General features: G+C 45.2%; 1 protein-coding gene across 2 annotated transcripts in view; it reads right to left on the bottom strand.

Moving 5' to 3' along the window:
- Positions 1 to 26,237, bottom strand: part of MMRN1 (multimerin 1) — a 73,830-nt gene that overhangs the window by 12,715 nt on the left and 34,878 nt on the right. The window contains exons 4-6 of one of the 2 annotated variants that reach the window (XM_079990697.1): positions 21,652 to 21,762; positions 19,182 to 19,352; positions 7,609 to 9,558 (exon numbers count right to left, since the gene is read on the bottom strand). In XM_079990697.1, coding sequence (XP_079846823.1) covers positions 7,609 to 9,558; positions 19,182 to 19,352; positions 21,652 to 21,762 — 2,232 coding nt within the window. Of the gene's footprint in view, positions 1 to 7,608; positions 9,559 to 19,181; positions 19,357 to 21,651; positions 21,763 to 26,237 lie in introns of both variants that reach the window. The other variant, XM_079990696.1, reaches the window with a different exon arrangement.

Genomic DNA, 26,237 nt, shown 5'->3' with positions numbered 1-26,237 from the left:
AAAAAGGGGGTGAGGAACCATACCTCAAGACAGCCCAATGAAGATTGAGCATGCTCAGTAGCCACTGAATGCTACTGGCTGTGTGTGTGTGTGAGAGAGAGAGAGAGAGAGAGAGAGTAAGAAATGGATGAGTTGGAACAGGAATGAAACAAAGTGTCTTGGACGCGGTCATTGTGGATTGACTGGAACACTGATCAGGAGGATTTCATACTGCAACATTTTGTTGCAGGTCCCACTTGTTCTACATACTAATAAGGAGTTTATCCTCTACATAGAATCATAGAATTGTAGAGTTGGAAAGGACTTTGAGGATCATCTAGTAAGGTTTTGGGCTAGCAAGGCCAGAGCTCAGGGATGATGGGAGTTGTAGTCCAACAACATCTGGGGACCCACAGGTTGAGAACCGCTGATTCCAGTCCAACATTCTGCAATGAAGGGATATGCAGCTGTTCCATATGGGGATCGGACCTGCAACCTTGCCATTATCAGCACCACGCTCTAATCAACGGAGCTATCCGGGCTCTTGTGGATCTTTATACAGCCAAAATGCTGCCATCCTCTTTAGTAGTGTGTGTGTGGTGGAAAACGGAAAGGGATGTGTGAGAGAAGACAAAAGTAATCAGAAAGGAGCTCAGACAACGTAGAATGTTGTCTGGTTATTGGGGGTGGAGTAGGGTTGCCATATTTCAAGAAGTAAAAAATTCGGACACAAAAGTTGAGCTTTTTGAGGGGAAGCTGCTGGGTATGCTATGTGCATCGTATGACGATGCCTTGAGGCCACCAGTGTGCCACATATCAGCTCTGTGTAAATAAAAGATCCACATTGCCTCTGTCTCAATAGTCTGTGAACCAATGTAATAATGATGGGAAGCTATTTCAATTTGTTTCAGGATGGCCAAACGGCTTATTTTTGTCCATCACCTAAGGGGACCTAAGGACTGAATGAGCAGGGATGGCATGTACTGACCTCTTTCCCACTGACAAGAGTTCGGTATGGGGAGGGCCGCTGGTACTGCAGCAATAAGAAGTTGCTGCTGTTGTAGCTACTCCATTTTCTCTGAGACAGAGTCAGTGCTTTCCCTCTGTGCTAAATCGCAAACAACAAAAACCCCTTTCATCTGTCTCCTGCCCTATTGCACTGAATATGCAAAGTTGAAGCATGAAGAGTCAAACTGAATTAGGGTAACGATCAATCTCTCGCAATTAAAACTCAGAGTGCAAAAGATGTTCACAAAGGCGCTTTTGGCACCGAACAACAACAAAGCAACAGTGGATGCCTCGGTGTTTGGGACGCCACCGGATGCGGTTGGCATTTACAGCTAAACATTTTTGAGAGCCGGCGTGGCATATTGGGTAGCCTAGGACGGTGGGAGACCAGGGTTCGAATCCCAGCTCAACCACGATGCTCACTCAGCCAGGCCAGCCTAATCTACCTCACAGGGGTGTCATGGCAAGGATAAAATGGAGAGAAGGAGAACCATGTAGACTCTTTGGCGGAATAGTGAGGCGCAAATGTAAGAATGGATAAATATTTTGTGGCCTCCATTTCCCCCAGAAGGCTTGTTGGGTTTCTAGAGACTCAGACTATGGGAGTAGAAGGGGGGAAGGTTTAGGGGTCAGAGCAGCAGGTGGTTTAGAAAGCCTGGAGACAAAAAAAAATTGGAAAAAGAAAACTCAAGCCTCTCCCTCACACTGACCTCCAATTGCTATCTTTCTCCCTATATGTCCACCTCTCCTTCTCTCAAAGAGAAATAGACTAACGCTGGAAGAAAAGCTGTGAAAATGGGTTACCTTAGAGAAGGGAGAGAATGAAGATGGGCAATTAGAATGTCCATTTTGGCCTCACCAAAAGAGAAGACACCAATTTACATAAAATGTGCATGTGTTAATTTATATCTATCCATGCAAATGTTAGACATAATTACTAGAATTTAAATAGAAATACACTTCAGCATGGCGGGAAAGTGTGGACCTGTATGTGCCTGCTCAGTCTGCTGCCCAGGTGCAAGCTGTTCATGAGAAACTTTAGGGTCACATTCAAACCATACATTTAAATCACTGTGATGCCACTTTAAACAGTTGTGTCTTCCCCCCAAAGAATTCTGGGAGCTGTAGTTCATTAAGAGTACTCACAGAAGAATCTGAAGAAGTGTGCATGCACATGAAAGCTTATACCCAGAACAAACTTAGTTGGTCTCTAAGGTGCTGCTGGACAATTTTCTTATTTTCTTATTTATTTTGACTGTGTCAGACCAACACGGCTACCTACCTGAATCTAGAACCACAGAGTTACAGTTGACAGAGTGGTTTAAGAATCAATCCCCCTTCACAGGGAATTCTGAGAAGTGTAAGGTAAAGGACCCCTAGACGGTTAAGTCCAGTCAAAGGCGACTATGGGGGTATGGCGCTCATCTCGCTTTCAGGTGGAAGGAGCTGGCATTTGTCCACAGACAGCTTTCTGGGTCATGTGGCCAGCATGACTGGTCACTACTGGTGCAATGGAACACCGTGACGGAAGCCAGAGTGCACAGAAACACTGTTTACCTTCCCGCCACAGCGGTATCTATTTATCTGCTTATACTGGTGTGCTTTCAAACTCCTAGGCTGGCGGGGGCTGGGACAGAGCAACGGGAGCTCACTACATTGTGGGGATTCAAATGCCGACCTTCCGATCGGCAAGTCCAAGAGGCTCAGTGGTGTAGCTCTGTAAGGAGAATAGAGTCTTCTAACAACTCTCAGCATTCTGACCAAACTACAGCTCTCAGGATTTTTTTGGGGGGGAAAGGCACGACTGTTTCAAGAGGTGTTGTACCAAAGGCATTACTTGTGCCCAAGATTTGGGGGGCCCTGCATGTGTCGTGCGAGTGTGACATCGTGCGCATGACGCTTGATGCATGTGTGATGTTGCATCAGCGGAAGGAATGGGGAGCGCAGAGGGTGTGTTTGCAGGCTGGAGGCTGGTGTGTTTGGGGCCCCTCGATATTGGGGTGGGGGGCTTGGCCTCCTGTCAGCAAATATTGAGGGGGGCAAAGCCTCTTCCGTCCCTGCCTCCTGCTTCAGCCCACCAAACCATCTCACGTTTCCCTGAACCCCCATGGAATTTCTGCTCCCATTTTTATTTCTGATGGAATTGTCTGACATCTCTATCAGGGCAGTGCTCTGCTTATAATGCCAACTGGGTTCCCCTCCCCCCACCCAGGGCGGTGGGGAGCCTGATATCAGTTCCTACCATGTAGTAAAAGTGGGAGTGGGAGAGGGTCAGACCGGCTGAAGAGAGAGGTGATTTTCTTTGCCTTAAAGCTTTTGTTGACCCATCGAGGGCCGGTCCCCTCGCCTCCCTGCCCCCACCATCCCCACAGCAACACCACCTATAGCAACAGCAGCAGAGTGTTGGAGGAGATCACCTCCTCCCCTCTCAGTTTGCCAAGGTAAAGCTCAGAATTGTCATCGGAGAGAGTTCTTTTTATTCTCTGCTGCCGCTGCTGAAATTTTTAATGCTGCATTATGCATTCTACTTTGTGGTTTAGAATTGTACCTTTATATGGTTTTTCTTATTGTTACCGTAAGCTGCTCAGGGTACTTGGTTAATGGGTGGCACATAAATACTATTAATTAATGAATGAATATGTAAATCTCGGGCTGCTCTCTGCTGGCAGTGTGGCTGGGGAATTAGAGTGGAAAAATGCTGAGGGGAAGGGGTTGGGAGAGAGAGAGAGCAGAGAAAGGGGAATCTCCACCTGTTTAAACTAGGCTAGGTGGTGCGATAGACAGCAGGTGTCTGTTGAAGCAGGGGAGAAATTGCTCAGGAAGAAACCTGAGTGGTGTGCCCCTCCTGTGACGGTTTCTTCAGGTGTAGCCCTGCTTCAAGAGACAAAGGGGAGGGGGTGGCAGGAGGATGCTAAGATCGGAGGGGTTTTTCACCACTCTCCCCCTCTGTCTGAGAGTTCTGACTAAAGTCCAGAGAAAGCTGGAACTCTAGTATAAGCAGTGGCGTAGCGTGGGTTGTCAGCACCCGGGGCAAGGCTAGTAATTTGCGCCCCCTAACCCTAACCCCCAGATGTTGCGCCCGGAGCGGCCAGCCCCCCCTGCACCCCCCACGCTACGCCACTAAGGATTCCAGATTGATAATTTGGCAATTCTGGTATGACTTGTTGGCATCTGTCTGTCTTGGGTGCCCATGGAGTGTGTCTTCAGGGGTAAAGTCAAACAGCTGCAATAGCAGCACCGAAATGCCCACCCTGGGGTGCAAGTCTGGATAGTGTGTATAAAGGTCCTGGGCTTCCCAGATGACTCACGGATGTGGTCCAAAGGAAAGCAGAGCAATATGTTTGGCACTAGTTTAGCTGCAGGAGTTGCTGGAAGGAGGCGTACAAGGTGCCATCCAACCATCTCAGGTAGGTGCACTCGCTCACAGAGTTAGAGACATAGCAGCAGCAGTCTGCTCAAAAGCATATAGCTTTCTTGAGCTCCACCATGACTGCCTATTGCTAAGGTAAAGGTAAAGGGACCCCTGACCATTAGGTCCAGTCGTGACTGACTCTGGGGTTGCGGTGCTCATCTCGCTTTATTGGCCGAGGGAGCCAGCATACAGCTTCCGGGTCATGTGGCCAGCATGACTAAGCCACTTCTGGCGAACCAGAGCAGCGCACAGAAACACCGTTTACCTTCCTGCCGGAGCGGTACCTATTTATCTACTTGCACTTTGACGTGCTTTCGAACTGTTAGGTTGGCAGGAGCAGGGACCGAGCAACGGGAGCTCACCCCATCGTGGGGATTCAAACTGCCGACCTTCTGATCGGCAAGTCTTAGGCTCTGGCTAGCCAGCTCCAAAAGCTCATGGCCCTTTTCCCTTCTCTGCCCATATTTTAAGACATTCAACCTGCTCCTTTCAACCTTTACCTTACAAGTTAGTACAACTTTCTTCCCCAATGGGCCATGAGAGTTGATTAAGGAAGCACTAATATGTAACCGTAAACCAGCAGGCTATGCAATAATGCAGGGCAATGTAGATATTATTGAACTCCAATTCCCATCAGTCTCAGCCAGCACAGCCAATGATCAGGAATGATGAGAGTTATAGTCCAACAAAATCTGAAAGGCACTGTGCTGGCTCCCCTGACCTAGAGAAAGGAACACATTCTTTTCACTTGGATAGCTCAGTTGATCCCAACCTTGGGCCTCCAGCTGTTTTTAGACTACAACTCCCATCATCCCTAGCTAGCAAGACCAGTGGTCAGGGATGATGGGAATTGTAGTTCAAAAACAGCTGGAGGCCCAAGGTTGGGAAACACTGGATTAAAGCATGGTGGCGATAAAGCGGTTTGATCCCCGTATATGACAGCTGTATATTCCTGCATTGCAAGGGGTTGGGCTAGATGATCCTCAGGGTCCCTTCCAACTCCACAATCCTATGAATCTATGAACAGAATAGCATATTCTATAAACACTGTAACAATTCATTGGGCCGTAAGTCATTGGTGAAGTACAGTGGTACCTCAGGTTAACTACTTAATTCATTCCGGAGGTCCGTTCTTAACCTGAAACTGTTCTTAACCTGAAGTACCACTTTAGCTAATGGGGCCTCCCGCTGCTGCCGCGCCGCCGGACCCCGATTTCTGTTCTCATCCTGAAGCAAAGTTCTTAACCCGAGGTACTATTTCTGGGTTAGCAGAGTCTGTAACCTAAAGCGTATGTAACCCGAGGTACCACTGTACATGATTTTCAAACAGAAAAGCACAGATTCCACCCCTGTCATCTCCAGTAAAGAATGTCAGGTATCAGTTGTGAAAAAAGACTCCTACGTGAGATCATTGGAAACCAATAAGGAATACTGAGCTAGATGGACCAGCGGACTGAGGTAGCTTCATATTTCGACTCCCACTTCCCACTGTCCTGGAAATAATCTTTGTCACATATATGTGTTGAATGCAAAACTGCCTGTTGTGAAGGAGCAGCTTTGGCTGGAACACGGTAAAGTTTCGCATGGAAAGATGCTGTTCAGCCCACAAAAAAGGCTGAGGCGCTTCATCCACACAGCTGCTGACTTCTGCTGTTTCACTGCTGCGCAGAAAATGCTTCCAGCGGTTTAAGGCAGAATGAGTAAGCAGCGAGATATGAAATAAAGTGGAAACATTATTGAAGCCCCAATCCACTTTAAACTTCCTGCGTGCTTGATTATCAGATGAACTGCAAGCACTTGACTCGAGGCATGTCTTGAGCGTGTGCACCGAGGTGGAAGGAATGGAAATAAAGAAAAAGATGACGGGGGACATAAAAGAATAAAAATGCCTTTGCCGTTCACCAATTTACCTTATTGTGCACAAAACAATGCCATTTTGTCAAAGGCTTCTCTCCTGAAATATCGTTTTAAATTTGATCTCAGATTATTTGGTCGGTATAAAAACTAGTGCTAATTTGGTCTGGATTGACCTGGATTCCATATTTCCACAGTCCTCTTGCAAAGCACACTCAATCCTTTCCTACTAAATTAGGGACCTGGATGCAAATTCCATTCTTACACTCCATAACAATTTGACTAGATTTCCCCAGAGCATCACGGAACAATGCGCTGTTCAGCCACAGTGAATTAACTGTACGCTGTTCCTTAAGCACAACCCACCTTGCACATCCTCCACTTCCTCTGTTCCCTTGGCGAGACCCTTCTGCAGGCTTACATCAAGAGTCCTGCCAGAGGACTCCACAAACAGCAGTTAATTTACCAACCCCTGTGTGAAGCCTAATTTCTGCCGTCACCATTCAACAGAAGACACAGGAACAGAGATTCCACAGGACCAAATGGTGCAATGGGGCGATCCCACAGAGTTGCCCTCCTGACAGCGATGCCAATGTCACATGCAGGAATTGTGGGCCCCCCACCTTTTCACCATTCCCATAAGTGACAGTGATGGCAGCTCTATGGGGCCATCTAGATTTGCTGGGGATTTGAACTTTGGACTTAACTGGATTCAAAATGGTGGTGGCGGCGTGATGTGCTTTATGTGTACTAGTTATGGCCTCTGCCAGCAAGTTCCAAGTGGACCAGGGGATGCAATGTTTTCATGCCCTCCTGGGAGGAAAAACATTTGCACCCAGTGTAAATTACAGCTTTGGCTTCCAGGGCTCTCTGCTCACGTGCAGAATCTCATTCTCCGCACCGAAAGCATTTGAAGAACATAATATTTGATTCTTATAGCATCCAAGCCATGCAGTTGGGAAGGGCCATGGTTCAGTGGCAGAGCACAGGTGCTGAATGCGAAAAGTCCCAGGTTCACACCTTGACATCTCCACATGGGACTGAGAAGGACTCTTGCTTGAAACCTTCAACAGTCATTGTCAACCAGTGTCAACAATACTGGCTTAGATGGACTTCCCATAAGGCAGTGGTTCTCAACCTGTGGGTTCCCAGATGTTGTTGGACTACAACTCCCATCATCCCTGAGCTCTGGCCTTGCTAGTTAGGGGTGATGGGAGTTGTAGTTCAACAACATCTGGGGAGCCACAGGTTGAGAAAGGCTGCCATAAGGCATCTTCCTATGTCCCTACACAAATCCGTGTGGATAAGTTGCAAGTTTGGGCAACGTCACTAGTAGTAATATTAAAAAGCCTTACCTGCTTCTGAAGCAGTGTCTGTGTTTCTCTGCATTCGTCCAGCCTGGTTTGCAGTCGTGCTCACTGGGATCTTTTTCACTGGCGTTGGCTTTTTAGAAACAGGAGGAGTTGCCTTCAGACGTTTGGTAATAGTGTCCACTGCCTCATCTAGGGACTTGTCTACATACCAGGTTAGATTGGATAGGATTGTTCCTGCTTTGACCTCCAGCATGGATTCTGTGAGCTCTTGCAAGCCTTTCTGAAATAGCAAGTTGTCTGGATGAGCGGCTTTCACTAACCTGGGGATGCTGGCATTCATTCCCTTCAGGCTTCCGGAGACAACCTCACACAAGCTCCGTGCTTCATAGGCAGTCTTGTTTAACACAGGGATGGTCACAGAGAAGCGTATGGATTTGGCTTCTAGCGCCCTGATTCTGGAACTCAAGGCCTGAACCTGAAGAGAGATCACTTTATCCTTTTCTGTGGAAGCAGCTTTGATGTTTCTTACTGTGATGCAGTTGTTTGCTAAAAACTTGGTTATTTTTGCTTCCACTGCCACCAGGCGACCTTCATAATCTTCATGTTCCTGAGTGGAGCGTGACCCCTTTCCATCCAGGTGGCCAATGTCATGATGATGCTCTTGCAGGTTTAATGTTGCATTTAGATTATGGCGAACTATGCTGAGATCACCAGATGATGAAGAAGAATGGATGGCGTTTGAAGTAAAGACACCTTTCCTGCTCTCATTGACTAGCACCTGAAGGGATTCATTCATCTCTTGAAACCGAGGTATTAATGTCAATATGCTTTCCATCTTCTCAGCGCTACTACAGCAGGCCTTTGTTTCATTCTTCATGGTACTCAATGTTTCTTTGAGCACATAGTTATCCTGGATAGTATCAATGGCACTGTTGATAACCATCATGGTCTTGTTTAAGCCATCCTCCATTAAAATGAAACATTCATTAATACGCCTCTCAGAGATTTCATTGTAAGCCTGAGCCTCATCTTTAAGCTCCTTCTTGCTTTTGATGAGTTCTTCAGTGGTAGAACTTAGTCCTGCCACAACACTGGTTAAATTTTCCAGCTTTCTGCTTATAGCGTCCATTGCAATCTGTTGCTCATATTCCGATGTAAGGCTGAAGGGAACCCCTTGCTCAATCAAAGGCTGGAGGATCTCCATATCGTAACAGAGGTCATTAATTTGCTCGTTCATCTTGTCCATCTTATCATCCAAGGGAAACACAAGGTTCTCCATGCTTTTATTTAAGGAGTGCATGTTCTCTTCCATGCCCTTCAGTCGTGTTTGGAAGTCCCGCCGGCATTTGGACAATATGCTGCTGCACTCTCCATGTAAGTTATCTCTCTGGATCTCCAATGCTACGGTGAGGTTACTGATCTTGCTGTCTTGGACTCTGAGGTCATCATAGAGCTGCAGAACCATCAGACTCTGTGTTTTCACTTTCTCGTGGAGACCAACCATGTAATCTGTAAGGTTATCGGTTATGGAGTTCCCTGCTGTTGGGATGTTCTGGTCTGAGATCCGTTCAGCTGTCAACAGCTGTTCATGCACTTCTTTCATTTGAGTCAGAGTCCTGTTCAGAGATTCATAGTATATGTTGCTCCTTGAACTTTGATGCTCCAAGGCTGCTTCTATTGACCTCTGATGTTCCTGCAGGTCTTCGATTGGCTTCTCACATGTAATGCTTATATCCTCTTCAATATGGAGGATCTGGGTCCTTATATCTAGGATTTCTACCCTCGTGGGCCTGCTTTCTATCTCCCCAGCCAATTTGTTGTGAGAAGCATTCAAGCTTTTGATCATTTGTTTGATGTTCTCAAGATCTGCAGACAGACCAGACGTGATCTTGAAAATCTGGGCCACTGTCTCTTGTGTTTCACTCTGGGATGCTTTTACCTGCTCTCTTACAATTTCTTTGACTAGCTCAGCAATGCTTTTGGACTTGAGATCTAGAGGGGGGGAAACCACAATGCCTTAATAAATAAAGAGCAGGTTGGAAAGAAAGGGAAGCAAAAATTCAATACTTAAGCATTATGTATGTATCTATGTTTGTATAGCAATCACACTCTCCTCACCTCTTATGTGGTGGATTATTTCAGTAGCTGAATCTCAAGAGGGTTCTGTGTTTGAATAGTGCTTGTGCTAGTTGCTCTCATCCTTTTAATCAGTTTTGCTGTCCTGAGGGAGAAGCCATAATATGCTGTTCCCTGCAATTATAGACTACTATGACAAGGTGAAATGTAACCATGGCTTCTAGCTTAGTAGACCATAGATTTAAAAGACCTATCACTCAGGCAGATAAACCGTTAACTTTCCAGGAAAACGGTGGACTGTCAGGAAGACAGCAGAGGCTCTCAAGATATTTTAATTGTCAGCCACCTAATTAGCACTGAAAGCACCTCCTGAATTTTGTTATTTCGAAGTGAAAAAGAAAACAGAGCTAGTCTGCCCTGCCTTTTTCAAGAGGGTGCAAGTGAACTTTTTTTGGGGGGGGAACATGCAGTAGCATCCTGTAAAGGCAGACACATTTTTTGTGGCCCAAGATTGAGTAGGCTGGAATCCACTTATTAGATCAGGTGTCACCAACCCAGTGCTTGTGGACCCCATGGTGTTGCCAAACTCTTCCACTGTGCCCCTGGGCACCAGATTCTGAAATTTCATTTAAATCAATCAATCAATCAATCAATCAATCAATCAATCAATCAAGTCTCTAGCTCTCCTAGAAAGAAAGTTATGAGCCAAAATGTGCAGGCACCTTCTAAGCAGTGATACTGGTAGTGAATACTGAGGAATGTTCCCTGCTGCTGTTGGACAACAACACCATCAGTGTGCATGCACACATGTGTAAAACGAATATTTTGTGATCTCCACAAGCAGGACCAGCAGGTCACAGCTGACTTCTCAAGGTGAGCATAAGGTTGTCGGTGACGTCTGTCTCTTTAATGTCGTGTGATGCCACCACTACCCCAGCTGCAATTTTGTGGCTGGCGCCCCCAGTATTCTCTCAAAATGCGCCCAGCATTCCAAAAAGGTTGTCAACCCCTGTATTATTATGATGAAGCATGTTCCAGACTACAAAAGGATGTGACCCAATAAATTTCTTAAGATGCCACAGCTTGCAAGCACGAATAATGTGCAAGGTAAATTGTAGCCCAACAAGATATGGTGGGCACTACATTGGCATATCCTGCCATACCACAATAACTCTCCGCAGGAAAGTGGCAATGAAGCAGCAGTGGCAGGAGCAATATTATCCCCCACACCTCCAAAGGTCAACAACTCCATACTGAAGAATTAGAAAGCCATATTAGAAGGAATAATGGATGAGCACTCAGCACATTTCACTATTCCCTTCTACGTGTGGGCTGAAACAGGGGGCAATGACTGTAGCCATCTTGAATACTTAGTTTCTGAGTATGAGTGACAAGCACCTGCAGTGCTCATATTTAGTTAAATGCAACAAAGCAGTGGCAGATGTATGTATTTATATACACTTTTATCCACCCTGTGTGAGAAAACCCTCTTCAGTTAGCGTACAGAGTACACAACAAACAAGTATAATTTAGACGAATTAGCTTTGATTTAGAAAGGCATCTGAATTCAATCTATTCAGCTGCATCTTTAATACCAATGATTATGGGTTAAAGTGACAATATGGTTGAATAGCAGTTTTTAAAATAATAATAATAATAATTCTCTATCACATGGAAAAGAAAATGCAAAACAATGTATACCCATCTATATCTTTCATCTATGATCTATCTATTTGTCTATCTAGGCATTGGTTTACAAAGCCATATACAGCTTGGGACCAGAATACTTTAAATATCCTCCCACTCCCAACATACTCAACTGATTGCTGCATTCTGCAGTACAAAACACCCTTCAGATACCACCATAATTCCACACGATACTGAAATTGGAACTTTTGGAACTCCCTTCCACTTTATATCAGACAGAAGCATTCTCTATTCCATTTTGACATCTGCTAAAGATGTTCGTCTTCTCAATGGAGGTCTATCCCAGCTGATATCTAAATTTGATTTTATGTAGGTGCTGTTGTTTTATTTGCTTTGGGGTGTTTTTTTTTTTAAATGTTGTTATAGATGTAACTGTTTAATATACATTTTAATTATACTGTAAATCACTTAGGGATGCTTCGTGGGAAATATTCTACAGTACACTAAGTAGAAATTGAGGTTTTAAGCTGGTATAATCATTAGTATAACAACATGACCAAAAAAAATCACAAACTTTCACCTAACCTGAGGCAGAAAAAGAAAAGGGGAAGAAAGAGAAGGTTTAACTAATCAGAATACAAGGAGGGATTTGTGACAGGAATTGCATGTGACCACATGATGTCGAAACAAAGACTTGTCTTGTGGGGGTCAATTAAAGAATTCCCTCATCTCTTGCCAAATCCTAAATCAGTGCTAATTGGCTAAAGAAACTTAAACAATCACTAATTGTTTAACAGAGTAAAAGCCACCCTGAACTAAAATGAAATAATCTCCTCAGAAGATTATGTTTCTGTGGGGCTCTACAGGCAGAAAAGCTCTGAAAGATGAGAAGAATTACATTAAAACCCATAACTTTGTACTTGTTTACTTATCCTGCCCTCCTCTAACAAAGTGTTCAGTGTTTAGACAGCCTAGATTTATAAGACCCTTGGCCCAATTCTCCTTATTCCAAAACATTAACCCGAATGCAAGTACAGCAAAATATTTCAGCTGACAAGTGTAACAAAGCGCACAAAGGAAGGCAGGAAACTTTGAGCTCAGTGTCTGAAAGGGAAGCTTCATGGTGCTCCAAGGGCTCCAGGCACTTCACCTCAGTAATTCTTACAGCAGCTGATAGAATCATAGAATCATAGAATCATAGAATCATAGAGTTGGAAGAGACCACAAGGGCCATCGAGTCCAACCCCCTGCCAAGCAGGAAACACCATCAGAGCACTCCTGTCATATGGTTGTCAAGCCTCTGCTTAAAGACCTCCAAAGAAGGAGAGTCCACCACACTCCTTGGCAGCAAATTCCACTGTCGAACAGCTCTTACTGTCAGGAAGTTCTTCCTAATGTTTAGGTGGAATCTTCTTTCTTGTAGTTTGGAGCCATTGCTCCATGTCCGCTTCTCTGGAGCAGCAGAAAACAACCTTCCTCCCTCCTCTATGTGACATCCTTTTATATATTTGAACATGGCTATCATATCACCCCTTAACCTCCTCTTCTCCAGGCTAAACATGCCTAGCTCCCTTAGCCGTTCCTCATAAGGCATCGTTTCCAGGCCTTTGACCATTTTGGTTGCCCTCCTCTGGACACGTTCCAGTTTGTCAGTGTCCTTCTTGAACTGTGGTGCCCAGAACTGGACACAGTACTCCAGGTGAGGTCTGACCAGAGCAGAATACAGTGGCACTATTACTTCCCTTGATCTAGATGCTATACTCCTATTGATGCAGCCCAGAATTGCATTGGCTTTTTTAGCTGCCACGTCACACTGTTGGCTCATGTCAAGTTTGTGGTATGAAGTAGGCTGCTGTTCTTGCCCCCATATAGGCTGAGGTAAAGTGGTTTGCTTGAGGCCACCTACTGAGTTTGTAGCTGAGGTAGCCTCTGAACCAGAACTCCCCAGACATCAGTTGGATATGTTGGGACTGAGATGATACTTAAGGTATTCTGGACCCAAGTTGCATAGGGCTTTGTACACCTATCTGTACACCCAGGAGTTTTTCCCGACTCCAGCAGTAGACTCCATCTGTAGACTATGGAAGTGAGAGCTGGACCATAAAGAAGGCTGATCGCCGAAGAATTGATGCTTTTAAATTATGGTGCTGGAGGAGACTCTTGAGAGTCCCATGGACTGCAAGAAGAGCAAACCTATCCATTCTGAAGGAACTCAGCCCTGAGTGCTCACTGGAAGGACAGATCCTGAAGCTGAGGCTCCAATACTTTGGCCACCTCATGAGAAGAGAAGACTTCCTGGAAAAGACCCTGATGTTGGGAAAGATGGAGGGCACAAGGAGAAGGGGACGACAGAGGACGAGATGGTTGGACAGTGTTCTCGAAGCTACTAACGTGAATTTGATCAAACTGCGGGAGTCAGTGGAAGACAGGAGTGCCTGGTGTGCTCTGGTCCATGGGGTCACGAAGAGCTGGACACGACTAAACGACTAAACAACAATAACAGACTCCAGCAGAGGCAGAGCAGCTTGGGAATAAGACCCCCCCCTCCACCACTACCACCCATATCAGGAGATACCTAGACTTATTTCTGTGCCAAAATGAATTTGTGTTCTCTGCCCTCACCCTTTCTCTAACACGCTGACAACTCAGCATGTGACCTGGGCCCCTTCTACACCATACATTTAAAGCACTATGATACCACTTTAAAGAGTCATAGCATCCCTCAATGAATTCTGGGAGCTGCAGTGTGTTAAGGGGGCTGAGAGCATGTCATCTGAAGCATGTGGCAATGGAGCAAGCAGCCATGGAATGGCAAGGAACAAAGCCAGCCTCTTTTGTCTGTTTCTTGCAGGTGGCAGATGTGCTCCTAGATGGCATCTTTTGGAAAGTCCTGAGGTTGCTGAGTTTTTTTAAACAACAACAGCACAGTGATCTTCTTCTAATAAATTTATCTATTTAAGGGGCAGCTGCATTTGGAAGCAATAATAGTTATTGAAATGCAGTTGAGTTTTGAGCACTTGTGTGTGTTTCTGTTTGAAAAAGCAGCAAAGCCAAAGAATAACAGCATATTTTTAGGGAAAGGGGGTGGGAGAGAAGTCAGTCTTGACATGCATATTGCATCTTGTGAAGTAGCCCAGCAAACTCTTCTGCTGCTTAGATGAAGAGGGTGCCAGAGGGTTTTCCAGCTGTGTAATATAATGGGAAGTAGGTGGTGGAGGAGGGTGATTTTCTTAAAGATGCGATTTCATAAGGTGGCACAAACATCACTTGGCCATGTGCTCATTCATTTAAAACAAGGTGGATTACAGGTGTTTTCGTATTTTTTTAAAAAAAATGCAAAGAAGAAAATCAAAACAGTTGCCACTTCTCTCTTCATTTCCATATGAAAAGAAATCACATATTGAATATTCTCTTAAACTGCCAGGGCATTCCCTTCTTCCTTTCTTTTTTGCAAGAAAACAAGTGAGAGATTCTATGACTAAGGTCAAGCTTACATGGCTCTTTCATTCAGCAGCAACCTCATTGTTCTTTCTGCCTAGCTATGTATCTTCATTGAGTTTAATGGTGGCATGTCACAGCTAGACATTCATCCTCCTGCCACCCACCAAGGCTCGCAGAAGTCATCACCCCTCTCTCCCAGCTCTCCTCAATTTGACTTTTAATGGAAGGGTGGAGAGGAATGAGGACGGTTCAGAGGTCCTCTTAGGTTATGCAAAGGTCATCTCTGAAAATAGGGTGGAAGGTTGCAAAGAACAAATTCAGAAGGCGGGACAGATCCAGCATAAATCTAATACAGGCAGAAAACAGGAAGGCAGGGAGTAGAAGGGCACTCTTAAGTAAAGAAAGGCATTGAGGCCTCCAAGCTTGGCTTAGGCTACATTAGCTTAGGCTAAGCTCTCATAGAATCTCAGAATTGTAGGGTAGAGTTGGAAGGGATACAGAGAGCCATCTAATCCAACTTTCTGCAATCCAGAATCATGATACACCGATTAGTAAATTCTATAGATACAGTAGTGTGATTTGAAGAGAGGGAGAGAGTGCCCAGAATGACAATTTACTGGACCATTTTTTAATTTAAAAATTTACTATTAGTTTGTTTGTTTCTTTCCAGGAAAAATCCAAAAGCAATTTAACAATAAATCATGATTTAATCTCTGCTGAATCTCTATTGTCAGGGTGTTCCACAGGACTGGGCCAATGACACTCAAGGCTTGATTTCTCACTGTTGTCAAATGAGCCTCACCAATTCTGGGAATGACCAAACACCCAGTCTCTGGACTCCAGCTCACTAATATCAGGCAGACCTTGTGTTTGTACCGTTTCTGTTGCCTGGTAAAAACACTCTTGTTCAGGCAAGCTTCTCCAGACAGGTTATTTCATCATGTATATCTGCTGTTAAACTCTGTTAGTTTTACCTATATTTTGATCATTTTATTTATTTATTGGCATCTTCATATGACCATTTTATGCAATTGTATGTAAACCGCTTAGAGGTTTATTTATTCATTTTTAGATTGAGCACTCTGGATTTGGATTTGATATCCCACTTTATCACTACCCGAAGGAGTCTCAAAGCGGCTAACAATCTCCTTTCCCTTTCTCCCCCACAACAAACACTCTGTGAGGTGAGTCAGGCTGAGAGACTTCAGAGAAGTGTGACTGGCCCAAGGTCACCCAGCACATGCATGTGGAGGAGCGGAGACGAGAACCCGGTTCACCAGATTACGAGTCTACCGCTCTTAACCACTACACCACACTGGCTCTCTCTCACCACACTCTATCAATCATATTGAATGAATGAATGAATGAATGAATGAATGAATGAATGAATGAATTTATTTACAACTCATAGATGAGCAGGAATGAAGAAGAAAAAAAGACAAAGACAAAAAATGTAAATGAAATAGGCTACATTTTAGAGGCACACTCAGGCCAAAATGAAGGATGGGGAAGTGCAAATAGTTTCAACAAGGAAAGAGTGAAGTACATATTTAAACCTTGGGACGTATGCCTAGAGAAGTGGGCATTCCCACAATGGAATACCCACAATTCTTTTGGACTCCAACTCCCATCAGCCCCTGCCAGGATGGCCAATGGTCAAGGAATGATAGGAAGAGGAATCCAGCAATATCTGAAGGGCCATAACTTACCCATCTCTGTTGTTGCAGGATTGCAGGATTGCAGGATTCTATTTTGCAATCATGCTAGGACTGCATGAAAATTGAAAGTAATCACTGGACTGTAGGGGTGGGCATAAAGATGGAGAAAGAAGAATACAGAGAAGTGGAAATAAATCTTCCTTTGGGGGATAAGGAGCTGGAGAGAAAGAGATGCTGAAGTTGGGAATCAATCTTCTGTTGATAGAAGTGTTGCTCTGCAAGGCAGGCAGAAGAGCAGAGAGCAGTACCCAAACATGCTACAGAAAAAGGACATCTTTTCAAAGGAAAAATCACAATGCTACTTCACTAGCACAGTCTCCATGCGCGCGCGCACACACACACACACACACACACACACAGTGTGCACTACTAGAGGGATCGAGTCCCGTCAAGTCCCTAGGCTTATAATGAAAAGCTAATAAAAGAAGCTAATAGTAGCACTTTCATAAAACAAAGTGGTCAGAAGGATAATGCAATTTGTAAATAACTCACATAAATCAAAGAGAAAGCCAGCAGGCAGGGAGTGGATCCGAGGTTAGCCTGGGACAAGGCTGATGTAACATGGGAAGGAAATTTCATTTTAAAAGCATCTAAAGCAAAATGCTGACTCTGTGGGGCCAGTGATACAAATCTGTAAGGAAGTTTGGTATCAGTGAATGATTTAGGAACACAGAATGCTGGGGCACTGCTGAAACAAGTGAGTGTGGAAGTGATCTGTGTTTGGATGAGAGAAGCATGTAAACTGTGCTAAGCCTTCCATGGAAAGGCTGGAAATATGTCATAGAAACATGGAGTTGGAAGGAATCCTGAGGATCATCTAGTATAACCTCCTGCAATCCTGGGGGAAGGAAGATAAGGATGTAGCTCAGTCAGTAGAGCATAAGACTCGTAATCTCAGGTTCATGGGTTCGAGCCCCACGTCGGGCAAAAGATTCCTGCATTGCCGGGGGGTTGGACTAGATGACCCTTGTGGTCCTTTCTGACTCCACGATTCTGTGTTTCTTTGATGGGGTTCCAACAATTGACAGAGAGAGAGAGAGGCTCTTTCTAGCATAGCAGCGGTTCACAGAGGGATTGTGAATTTGGGAAGCTGTTCAAGTACAGTAGATCATATCTTGCTGTCTTCAAAGGGCCAAATGGATTGGGTTTCATATGATCATAGTAATTTTCTTTTGTGCGTGAGCACAGAACCTTACTGTGCAATTGACAATTTAAGTGAATCCAAATGCAGCAAGGAAGTGGGATAAGATCTGACAGTGGTTCTTCCAGAGGTACATGTGCAAGTAACATATTAACCCGCAGGAACACAAAAAAATGGATGGGAAGGAAGCTGACAGGAAATGGAAAATGTTCGAAGCCATATTGGACGTATACCCAAGGGTCAAGAATGCCACATAGCAATAAAATGCACCAGGACGGGGGGCGGCGGGGGGGGGGGGAGGAACAGGATGGATGGGAGAGGTGGTCTAAATATGACTGGGAAAAGCAGGGCTATTTGAGAGCAGTATCCAGAGCTCAGAAACTGCCGAGGCAAGTAAGGAATGGACTTGCAATGCATGAAGATGTCTCCAAGGGGCCTTTAGAGGCTCAAAGGTATGCTATTTCTGCATTACTACTCAGAGGCAAGAGACATTCGAACACAATATGCAGCACAACAAAGACCCAGGGACAAATTTCAATTGATGACAAACAAAGCGAACTGCTGAATGAAGATCCAGCACATTACTTGGGGCCTTTGCAGATGCTTGTAATCACATGTGTGGCAGGACGTTCATCTAAGCTGAGCTTAGATGGATGGAATCTGCCCATTCATGAAATTGGGTGGGCAAGAAAGTGGGGCATTCCCAGGGGGCGGACCCAACTGGGCCCACAGGCTTCTCTTGGATCTGCCCCCTGTGAATAAAAAGGGCCCCACCTCCTACCTCAACAGCCGCTTCGTCGTGTATCCCCCACCCTCCCTCTCTGTTCTGCTGCTGTGTTTGGTGATGAAGACCTTGCTATGGATTTTGTCGGCCGCCATATTTGGGGCCGGGTAGGAATTTTCCCACTCAGCAAATTGGCACCAACCTGGTGGTTTTCACCTTCTTCATAGCAATCATCACAACTCTGAAAGAAAGGGGGTGTCCCATTAAGGGGGTCCAAGGGAGCTGCTTCTGTCCAGATGCCCAGATGGGGGCTAGAGCACTCCACAGGTGACAATCCAATGAGGGAGATGCTATTTGATGTAGATCATAGGACACCCTCACATCGGGTTGACCCCAGTGAGTGGGCAGGAAGTGGAGGCTTTATCCAACGCCTATACCAAACCTCTTTACACCTGTAGTCAATAAAGTTGTGGCCTGATTTGACCCAAATACGCCTAGTCATGTCCCTTTACTAACTGTTTCAAGATGAGAGGGGGCACTTGCTCACAAAACTACAAAAACTCTGTGCAACCTGGGATGTGCAACCTCTGTCCAGGCATGGGATGAGCATCCACGACAGAAGCGCTAAAGGCTTTATCATTCCACCTTCAACACTTTGGCTTGTGGGGTACACCCAATCACCTTTTTCTTCTTCTTTCTTTTTAAGTAACAGAACAAAGGAAAACATACTTCCCTGGCAGAATGTGGAATAATGGAACAGGACAGCCTAAGTCCATTTCTAATAGTTTCTTTCTCTCTTTTTCCTCCTCTTTCTCTTTCCCTGGCACTTTTAACTGGGTGAGTGATTGCATTAATTTCTTTCTTTTACCTTTTAGAAAAGCCTGGAAGTCTCTGCCCTTATCTTCATTGATTTTGCCTTCCAGAGAGGAGAGTGTCTCGCTCACATCACTCACGACGGCAGAAATGTTGTCAACCTTCTTCTGTAGCAAAGTCAGTCTCATCTCCTGGCTGCTAATCTGCTCATTCATTTTTTGCGCAACTGCGAGGTCAGGGTTAGTGGGAGGGAGAATGGAATAAAAAGAGAGGGAAGAAAAGTCACTAAATTAAATCGCAAAAAAAAAAAAAGCAAGCACAGAAACAAATTCCACGAGCGATTGCCAGAAACGAAAAGTTTCTGCAGTCATTAATAAGAATGGGCCATTCTGATTTTTGTCATGTATCTTCAGCTATGAGTGACATTCATACAAGCACAGCAGCAAATAATTGCTGAATAATCCATATTCATTATAGAGTAGTTATAATTCCAGGAGAGTATATGGAATAGTTAAGAGAAATTTAATGAGCCTAAGTGGAGCTTTCTTCCACCTAGTTAGTTTTCTATGGAGGATTCAGTTTTACTTTTTAAATTAGGGATGGGGAGCCTCCCCCCCTTTTTGCCTGCATTCCCTCGTGGGTAATCTTCTGGGGGCCACAAGCCCATGGTGGTTGGGACCTGAGGAAAAAGTGGGTGGAGGAGCAGCTAAGACTCTTTCCTCTGTACAGTAAAAACCAGAGACTTTTGCATACACCAACCCCACATACAGCTCCCTATCCTCCATCTAGGCAAGCAAAATGCATTATCACAGATCAAGGACATATCCACTGTGCAAAAGCACTTGAGGGGAGTGCAGATTGAGGCTATTGAGGAGCATAGCCAGGGGTTTGGGAAAGGGACATGGCCTAGGAAGAATTCTGAGGGCCATATTTGGCCCCTGGGCATGAGTTATCTCCACTCTGGTTTAAATAAATGCATTATACTCCTGCATTTTACCCCCCCCCCCCAATTGATCTAGCTGCCTTTCTGCGAACAGTAGATCGCACTACAAAAAAAGCATAGCTTGTTATATCTGGACCATTGAATGGAAACAGCTTGGGGGTCCTTTTGGGTCCTTTGCTGTTGTTGAGACTCAGACGGCCTCAAGTGGCATGGAGTGCCTTCCATCAGCTTCAGCTGGTGGCCCAAGTGCTCCCCTAGCTGGACACGGAAAGCCTAACTTCTGTTGTCTATGTTCTGGCAACCTCTAGGTTATATTACTGCAACATAGGGCTGCCTCTGAAGATGGTTCGGAAACTTCACCTGGTGTAGAATTCAGCAGCCAAGTTGCTCACCAGGGCAAGACAGATGGAGCAGGTTGTATCAATCCTGGCCCAACTGCACTGGCTGCTGATTAGTTTCTGGGCCCAATTCAAAGTGCTGGCTTTGACCTATAAGCCTTAAATGGCTAAGAACAGCAGTACCTCAAGGAGTGCCTCTCCCATGTGCACCATTCCAGACTCTATCATCATCATCTGAGGCCTTTTGTGTGACTCCTCCGAAAGAGAGGGTGGCTACACGAGAACGGGCCTTTTCTGCAGTGGCTCCCCATTTGTAGAATGATCTCCTCAGGGAGGTTCAGCTGGCACCTTCATTTAGGCACCACGTAAAAATGTTCCTCTTCAGCCTGGTGTTCAGCTGATTCACATCCCGTACCCTTTCAAATGTGTTTCTGGGTAGGGACAAGGGGGGTTATTGGTTTGTTTTATTCTTGTTTTTATTATGTATTTCGTGTTTTTTTTTTGTCTTGTATTTTTATGTTGCAAACTGCCCTGTGATCTACGGATTTAATAAATAATGGTAACCAGCAGCCAGTGCCCACTCCCAGTTTTGCAGAGCCCTTGGTCCAGATGCTCTCACCTTGCCATTGTCACCACTACCCATTACATTCTCCCCCAATCTGCACCAGAACCCAGAAGGAGAGGACAGGGCAAGCTGAGGCCCTTGCTCCTTTCTGTTATGAATGCCCATTCATTGCTCTGCTCATGGATTTGCATCTGTAGCCCTGCCCACAACCTTCATACACCTGGAGAGAACAGACAGAGACCTCAAGGAGAACGACACCTGGCAGTGCCCCCTTCCCTGGCTGCAGTGTAGGCCTGATTATATGAGCCCTTGCCCTTGCCCGTGGCCCTGGCACTAGCAGCAATTGGCCATTAGCAATCATTTAACATATGTCACTGGAGCCCCTGACTTTATATTGCTTTTGTTGTTCCTTATCGGGCTGTTGCATCCAATAATGTTGTCCCGGAAAATAAATTTCCCACCAAGTGCGGCGGTGCCCGTGTAAGCCCCTTCTCTATCAATATTCTGTTTTGCCCCCTCACCTTTCCGAGCAGGCCCCACAAAGGAAAACAAGATTGCAAGAGACTCCAATGCTTCATCACATCGCTTTCAGTGGCCGGGGGGATTTCTTTTGTTCTGGTTTTAATAAATAGTGTTGACAATGATTGTGTTAGGGACTGCAGTAATTACAACCGCTGACCTGGGTCGCTGGGATCCTGCTGTTGCTGCTCTGGGCTCCCTGGCGTCCCCCCGCCGACAGCTGCGTTGCTCTCCGCTTGGTTGCTGTGTAGAAGCAATTGATCCTGTTGGGCTAAAACGGGGGAGAAGAATAAGGGTGAGCGAAACATTCGGCGTGACTAATTCACCCAGTACGTGGCAATATCATCGCCGGTGCACTCCGGTGCCCCCCAGCTCTTAGTCAGCTAAATCCTAATCGTTTGTGCTGATTCCCGAGTTAGCTGCTTTGCCCATCTGGACCACATGCTATGCCACCATATTGGCGGGGGATAGTGAATGGCTTTAATTCTTACCAGAGAGGATTATAAGTGTCTCCTTCAGGTTGCAATTGATTGTGATTTGCAGGAGCTCGTGCTAATGCAAGGTTCGCCCTCCCTTATCATTAGGAACACTTGGAGAGCGGCGAGATTAATGTTGAAGTGGAGGCTTAAAGAAGGGCATAGAGCAAGCCCCACATAGTAATTACATCGTGCCCATTGCTCAGCTCTAGTGATCATGGGGAAGAGTAATCCAGGTAATGGGCCCGTATTAGGAATGCCATGGAAGTGTGCGAGGTTTAGATCTGGAATTCAACTATGCCCTTTCACAATGCTCAACGGATTTCTGAGCTACTAGATGTAAATCTGCAGCACTCTTGGGGGTGGGGTGGGGGTGGATATTTGCTGGAATTTTGGGGGACAGAGAGACAGAATCTCACTGAGGCTCGGACTAACCTAGCTGACCTTTGTGTTGTCTGTGAAACGTTCACTACGGGATTCAGGTTCCATACACAGATATGGAAAACTGAGTGGTTTATTTAACCAGGTTATGTGCGCTCCCTGGCTGATGTCCCAAGCATAGGCCCACAGCAAGGTTTTTCCTATTCTAAGAGAAGACATGAAAAAGGGAGTCTATATTTAAGAGGACAGTGTACAGTTAATTCAGCATTCCTGAATATAACAGACGAGAGAGAGAGAGAGAGAGAGAGAGAGAGAGAGAGAGAGAGAATTTGAGAGCCTAAAAATGCCTGTGATTTGAAAACTCCAGTTCTCATTGTCATTGAATGCTCAGAAGACACACCTCTGGAAAATAGATGAGAACTCTATTATCTCTCTTCTTAAGCAAGAACAGAACTTCTGACTCCGCTCAGATGCATCTAAGTCCAGTGCCACCTAGTGACTAAGCTACAAAATGGCACTATCCACCCAGTCGCTAATGCAGGACAAATAATGTCAATTTTAGTTTGATTAAGTCAAGTTGCTATTGACTTGATTGGCAGTCCAGTCCACGTCCACTTTAAACTTGAAGAGCCCTAAGAAAGGAGAGCATCAGGGACCTTGAAGATGTCCATCAACAGTCAGTACCTGGACAGCAGACTAAATAGGCACACACTGGTCACCTGGTCCCTGTCCCTGTCTTCCCTTCTATGGGGAGATACATTATAATCTCTCATCGCGAGACTAGTAAAGCTCCCAGTGACATTGTCAAGTGTGCAATGGAGCCCAGCTCGGAACAGAATCAAGCTAAAGTGATGCATTTCCTATAATTTATCCAGCAATCTTGAAAATATATATAGCATTTTACTCAAGCTCATTCTGAATTGAGACAGGGGGAGTTTGCCCATCATCACTAATAATATCACTCTCTGTGCTCTAGATAAGAATGAAGAATAATTAAATCTGTATTCAGCAGTTACCCAAGGGGCATGCAAGAGAACCATATCATTTTTAATAACGAAGGAACAAAATTGCACTCCAGATACTTGAGAATACTCTGAACTGATCTCTTCAGAGAGGCCCTTTCCAGTGAGTGCGAGCAGCAGGGATTCTACAGTAAATTGCCACAGTGTTGGCAATGCATTTTCTGTTTTATGGAAATGGGTTATCATTTATTTGTGCATATACTATTGCACTGTTTACAAAGCACATCTCACTGCAATGGTAAGGATGACACCAAGCTACAATACTTGGGATTTCTGAATTGCCAGTTGAGAAGTCAAGGTGCATGTTGTATCAAGCAAATCAGAACTCAACTGTTATAGCTGTTTCGGGATACTGAGAGGAGGGGGAGGCCAGACTCAGTTTGAGGGATCTGTTGACATAATGCGCTTTGGTAGGTGCCCACGGACCCTGAAGGACTTATCTGGTAATAGGCAATAGCAATGCTCCAATGAGCACTGGGCGGGCAGCTTGGAAACACCATATATTTCCCACAATGCCCTGGAGCAAGGGTAGGGAATATTTCGCAGTCTGAGGGCCGCATTCCTTTTGGGACAACCTTTCAAGGGCCATATGCCAGTGATGGGCAGTTTCTAGCTCATTAACTAGCTCATTCTAAGCTGACTGGTAGCAGTACTCTGTGGCTTCAGACAGAGATGTTTACCAGCCATATAAAGACATACCAGAGATTGACCTTCAGGCCCTTTGCTTGTAAAGAAAATACTCTACCAGCGAGCTGTGAGCCACCTCAGCCACACACACGGGACATTTCTGGGCACATTTGTTGTCCGGGGGGCAAGATATCCTTCTGTAAATATATCCCCATTTGTAATTTCATCCATCAAAGTCACACACATTTCAGTTGAGAGTAGCTGGCTTTTGAGCGGGCACCAGCAGTAGCTGCTGGCTCTGAGCACCGAGAAGGATGAATGCAGAGCCATAGCAAAATCTCCACGTATCCTTGAAATAGATCGCAGCTGGAATTATGAAAAGAGGAAGGATTTCAAGTGAAGGGGGCTCACCTCGTACTAAAAATGAGCATTACATGCTGGCAAAATCAGTATCATGAGCCACATAGTTTTGAACCTCGGCCTTCTCACTAGCTTGTGCTGTCATTTAAAATGCTATGTTCTGCTCATGGTAGAAGAGTCAGATCACTCATTTGTCACAGGCAGAAAGCAGCCCCCATGGGTGGGTCAGGGGAGAAAAAGCGGTCACTGTGAGAAAAATTATATTGTGCACTAGCCTAGGGGGTGGAGGGAAAGTCATCCAGGGCAGATACTAATGTGGACCTATCTAATTTGCACGTTCTGAACCAGGATGCAATGCAGCTATCCTATGAAATAAGCACGTCTAATCTGGAAATGCACACTAAATGTGTACAGATTTCCATGCAGACATCTGTTGTTTTTGTTTTTTTTTAAAAAAAATGCAAACAGGTGTGAAAATGAACCAAAAGAAACCTAAGCTCAGAAAGCTGAGAAGCTGAGAGAAAGTGGAATTGGCAGATCTCCATGGAATGATCAGAGCAGCAGTTCTCTTGCTGGAAGCAGCAGGTAGGAACATTACACCAGTCCTGAAAGGCCCACATTGTCTCTCAGTATGTTTCCGAGCACTGGTCAAAGTGTTGATGCTGACCTTTAAAGCCCTAAATGGCCTTGGCCCAGTATACCTGGAGGAGCATCTCCACCCCCATTGTTCTGCCCGGACACTGAGGTCCAGCTCTGAGGGCCTTCTGGCAGTTCCCTCACTGTGAGAAGTGAGGTTACAGGGAACCAGGTGGTGGCACCCACCCTGTGGAACACCCTCACATGAGATGTTAAGGAAATAAACAACTACCTGACTTTTAGAAGACATCTGAAGGCAGCCCTGTTTAGGGAAGTTTTTAATGTTTGATGGTTTATTGTGCTTTTAATTCTTTTGGGAGGTGCCCAGATGGGTGGAGTATAAATCATCATCATCTGCCTTTTCAGTCCTACTCCGTATTGCCTACACTGAATGGCAAAGACTCTCCAGGCTTTCTAAAAATGAGTCTTTTTCAGCCCTGCCTGGAGAGGCCAGGAAATGAACCTGTGAATTTATGCATGCAAGGCAAATGCTCTACCACTGAACGTCTTTCTGTGTCACCATGCCTCTTCTCTCTCAAAAAAGTTACAGTGTACAGCATCCTGCCCAACTTCTGGTACCCCAAGTCCAAGGCAAACGCACAACCCCCGATATAAATTGCCATTTGCTAGGTGACTGAGAAGCCTTCTCTTCTTACAGTCCCAAGCAGCGGCAAAGGCAGAAGGTTTGAGCCCCTGGTTTGAGCCCATTCATGGTGAGTGAACAGTGCTTCGCTTGGTAGGTTGCAAAGCATACAGCAACATATTTACACAGAAGGTTGCTAAATATTAGAGCCTAGTGAAACAGTTTGCTGGGGGCTCGGGAGGAAGAAGAAAGAGAAAAGTCACCATGGATCTCAGCTATGACCTTAAACTGAATTTAAATAAAGAGGGGGACCTTTCTCTAGGTACAAAAGGATTAAGGAAAATAGTTTGACTCTCCATCCCTGCCCTCTTATCTTAGTTCCAACAGATCCACTGGGCTCGCTGCTGTTTGCAGATAAATGCCTCGGGGGTCACAGGGTTGCCAGGAAGAAAGAGACGAGGAGCTGAGGTTTGTCGCTCCGTTGACATGATTTCTAACTCGTACTGCTGTTTGTTATAGGAAAGGCAGTATAATATAAGGACCCAGTTCAAAAATCTAGTATCTCTGTCACCTGAAGGATCAAGCAGTTCCAAAGAGGATATTTTAAAAGCTCTGATTCAATCAGCATTTGTGCGTTTCCACATTTCGAAGGTGTGGACCT

This window comes from Podarcis cretensis (genome assembly GCF_951804945.1).
Source record: "Podarcis cretensis genome assembly, chromosome: 9".
Taxonomy (NCBI): Eukaryota; Metazoa; Chordata; class Lepidosauria; order Squamata; family Lacertidae; genus Podarcis; species Podarcis cretensis.
This window is presented reverse-complemented; position numbering and strand designations above follow the sequence as displayed.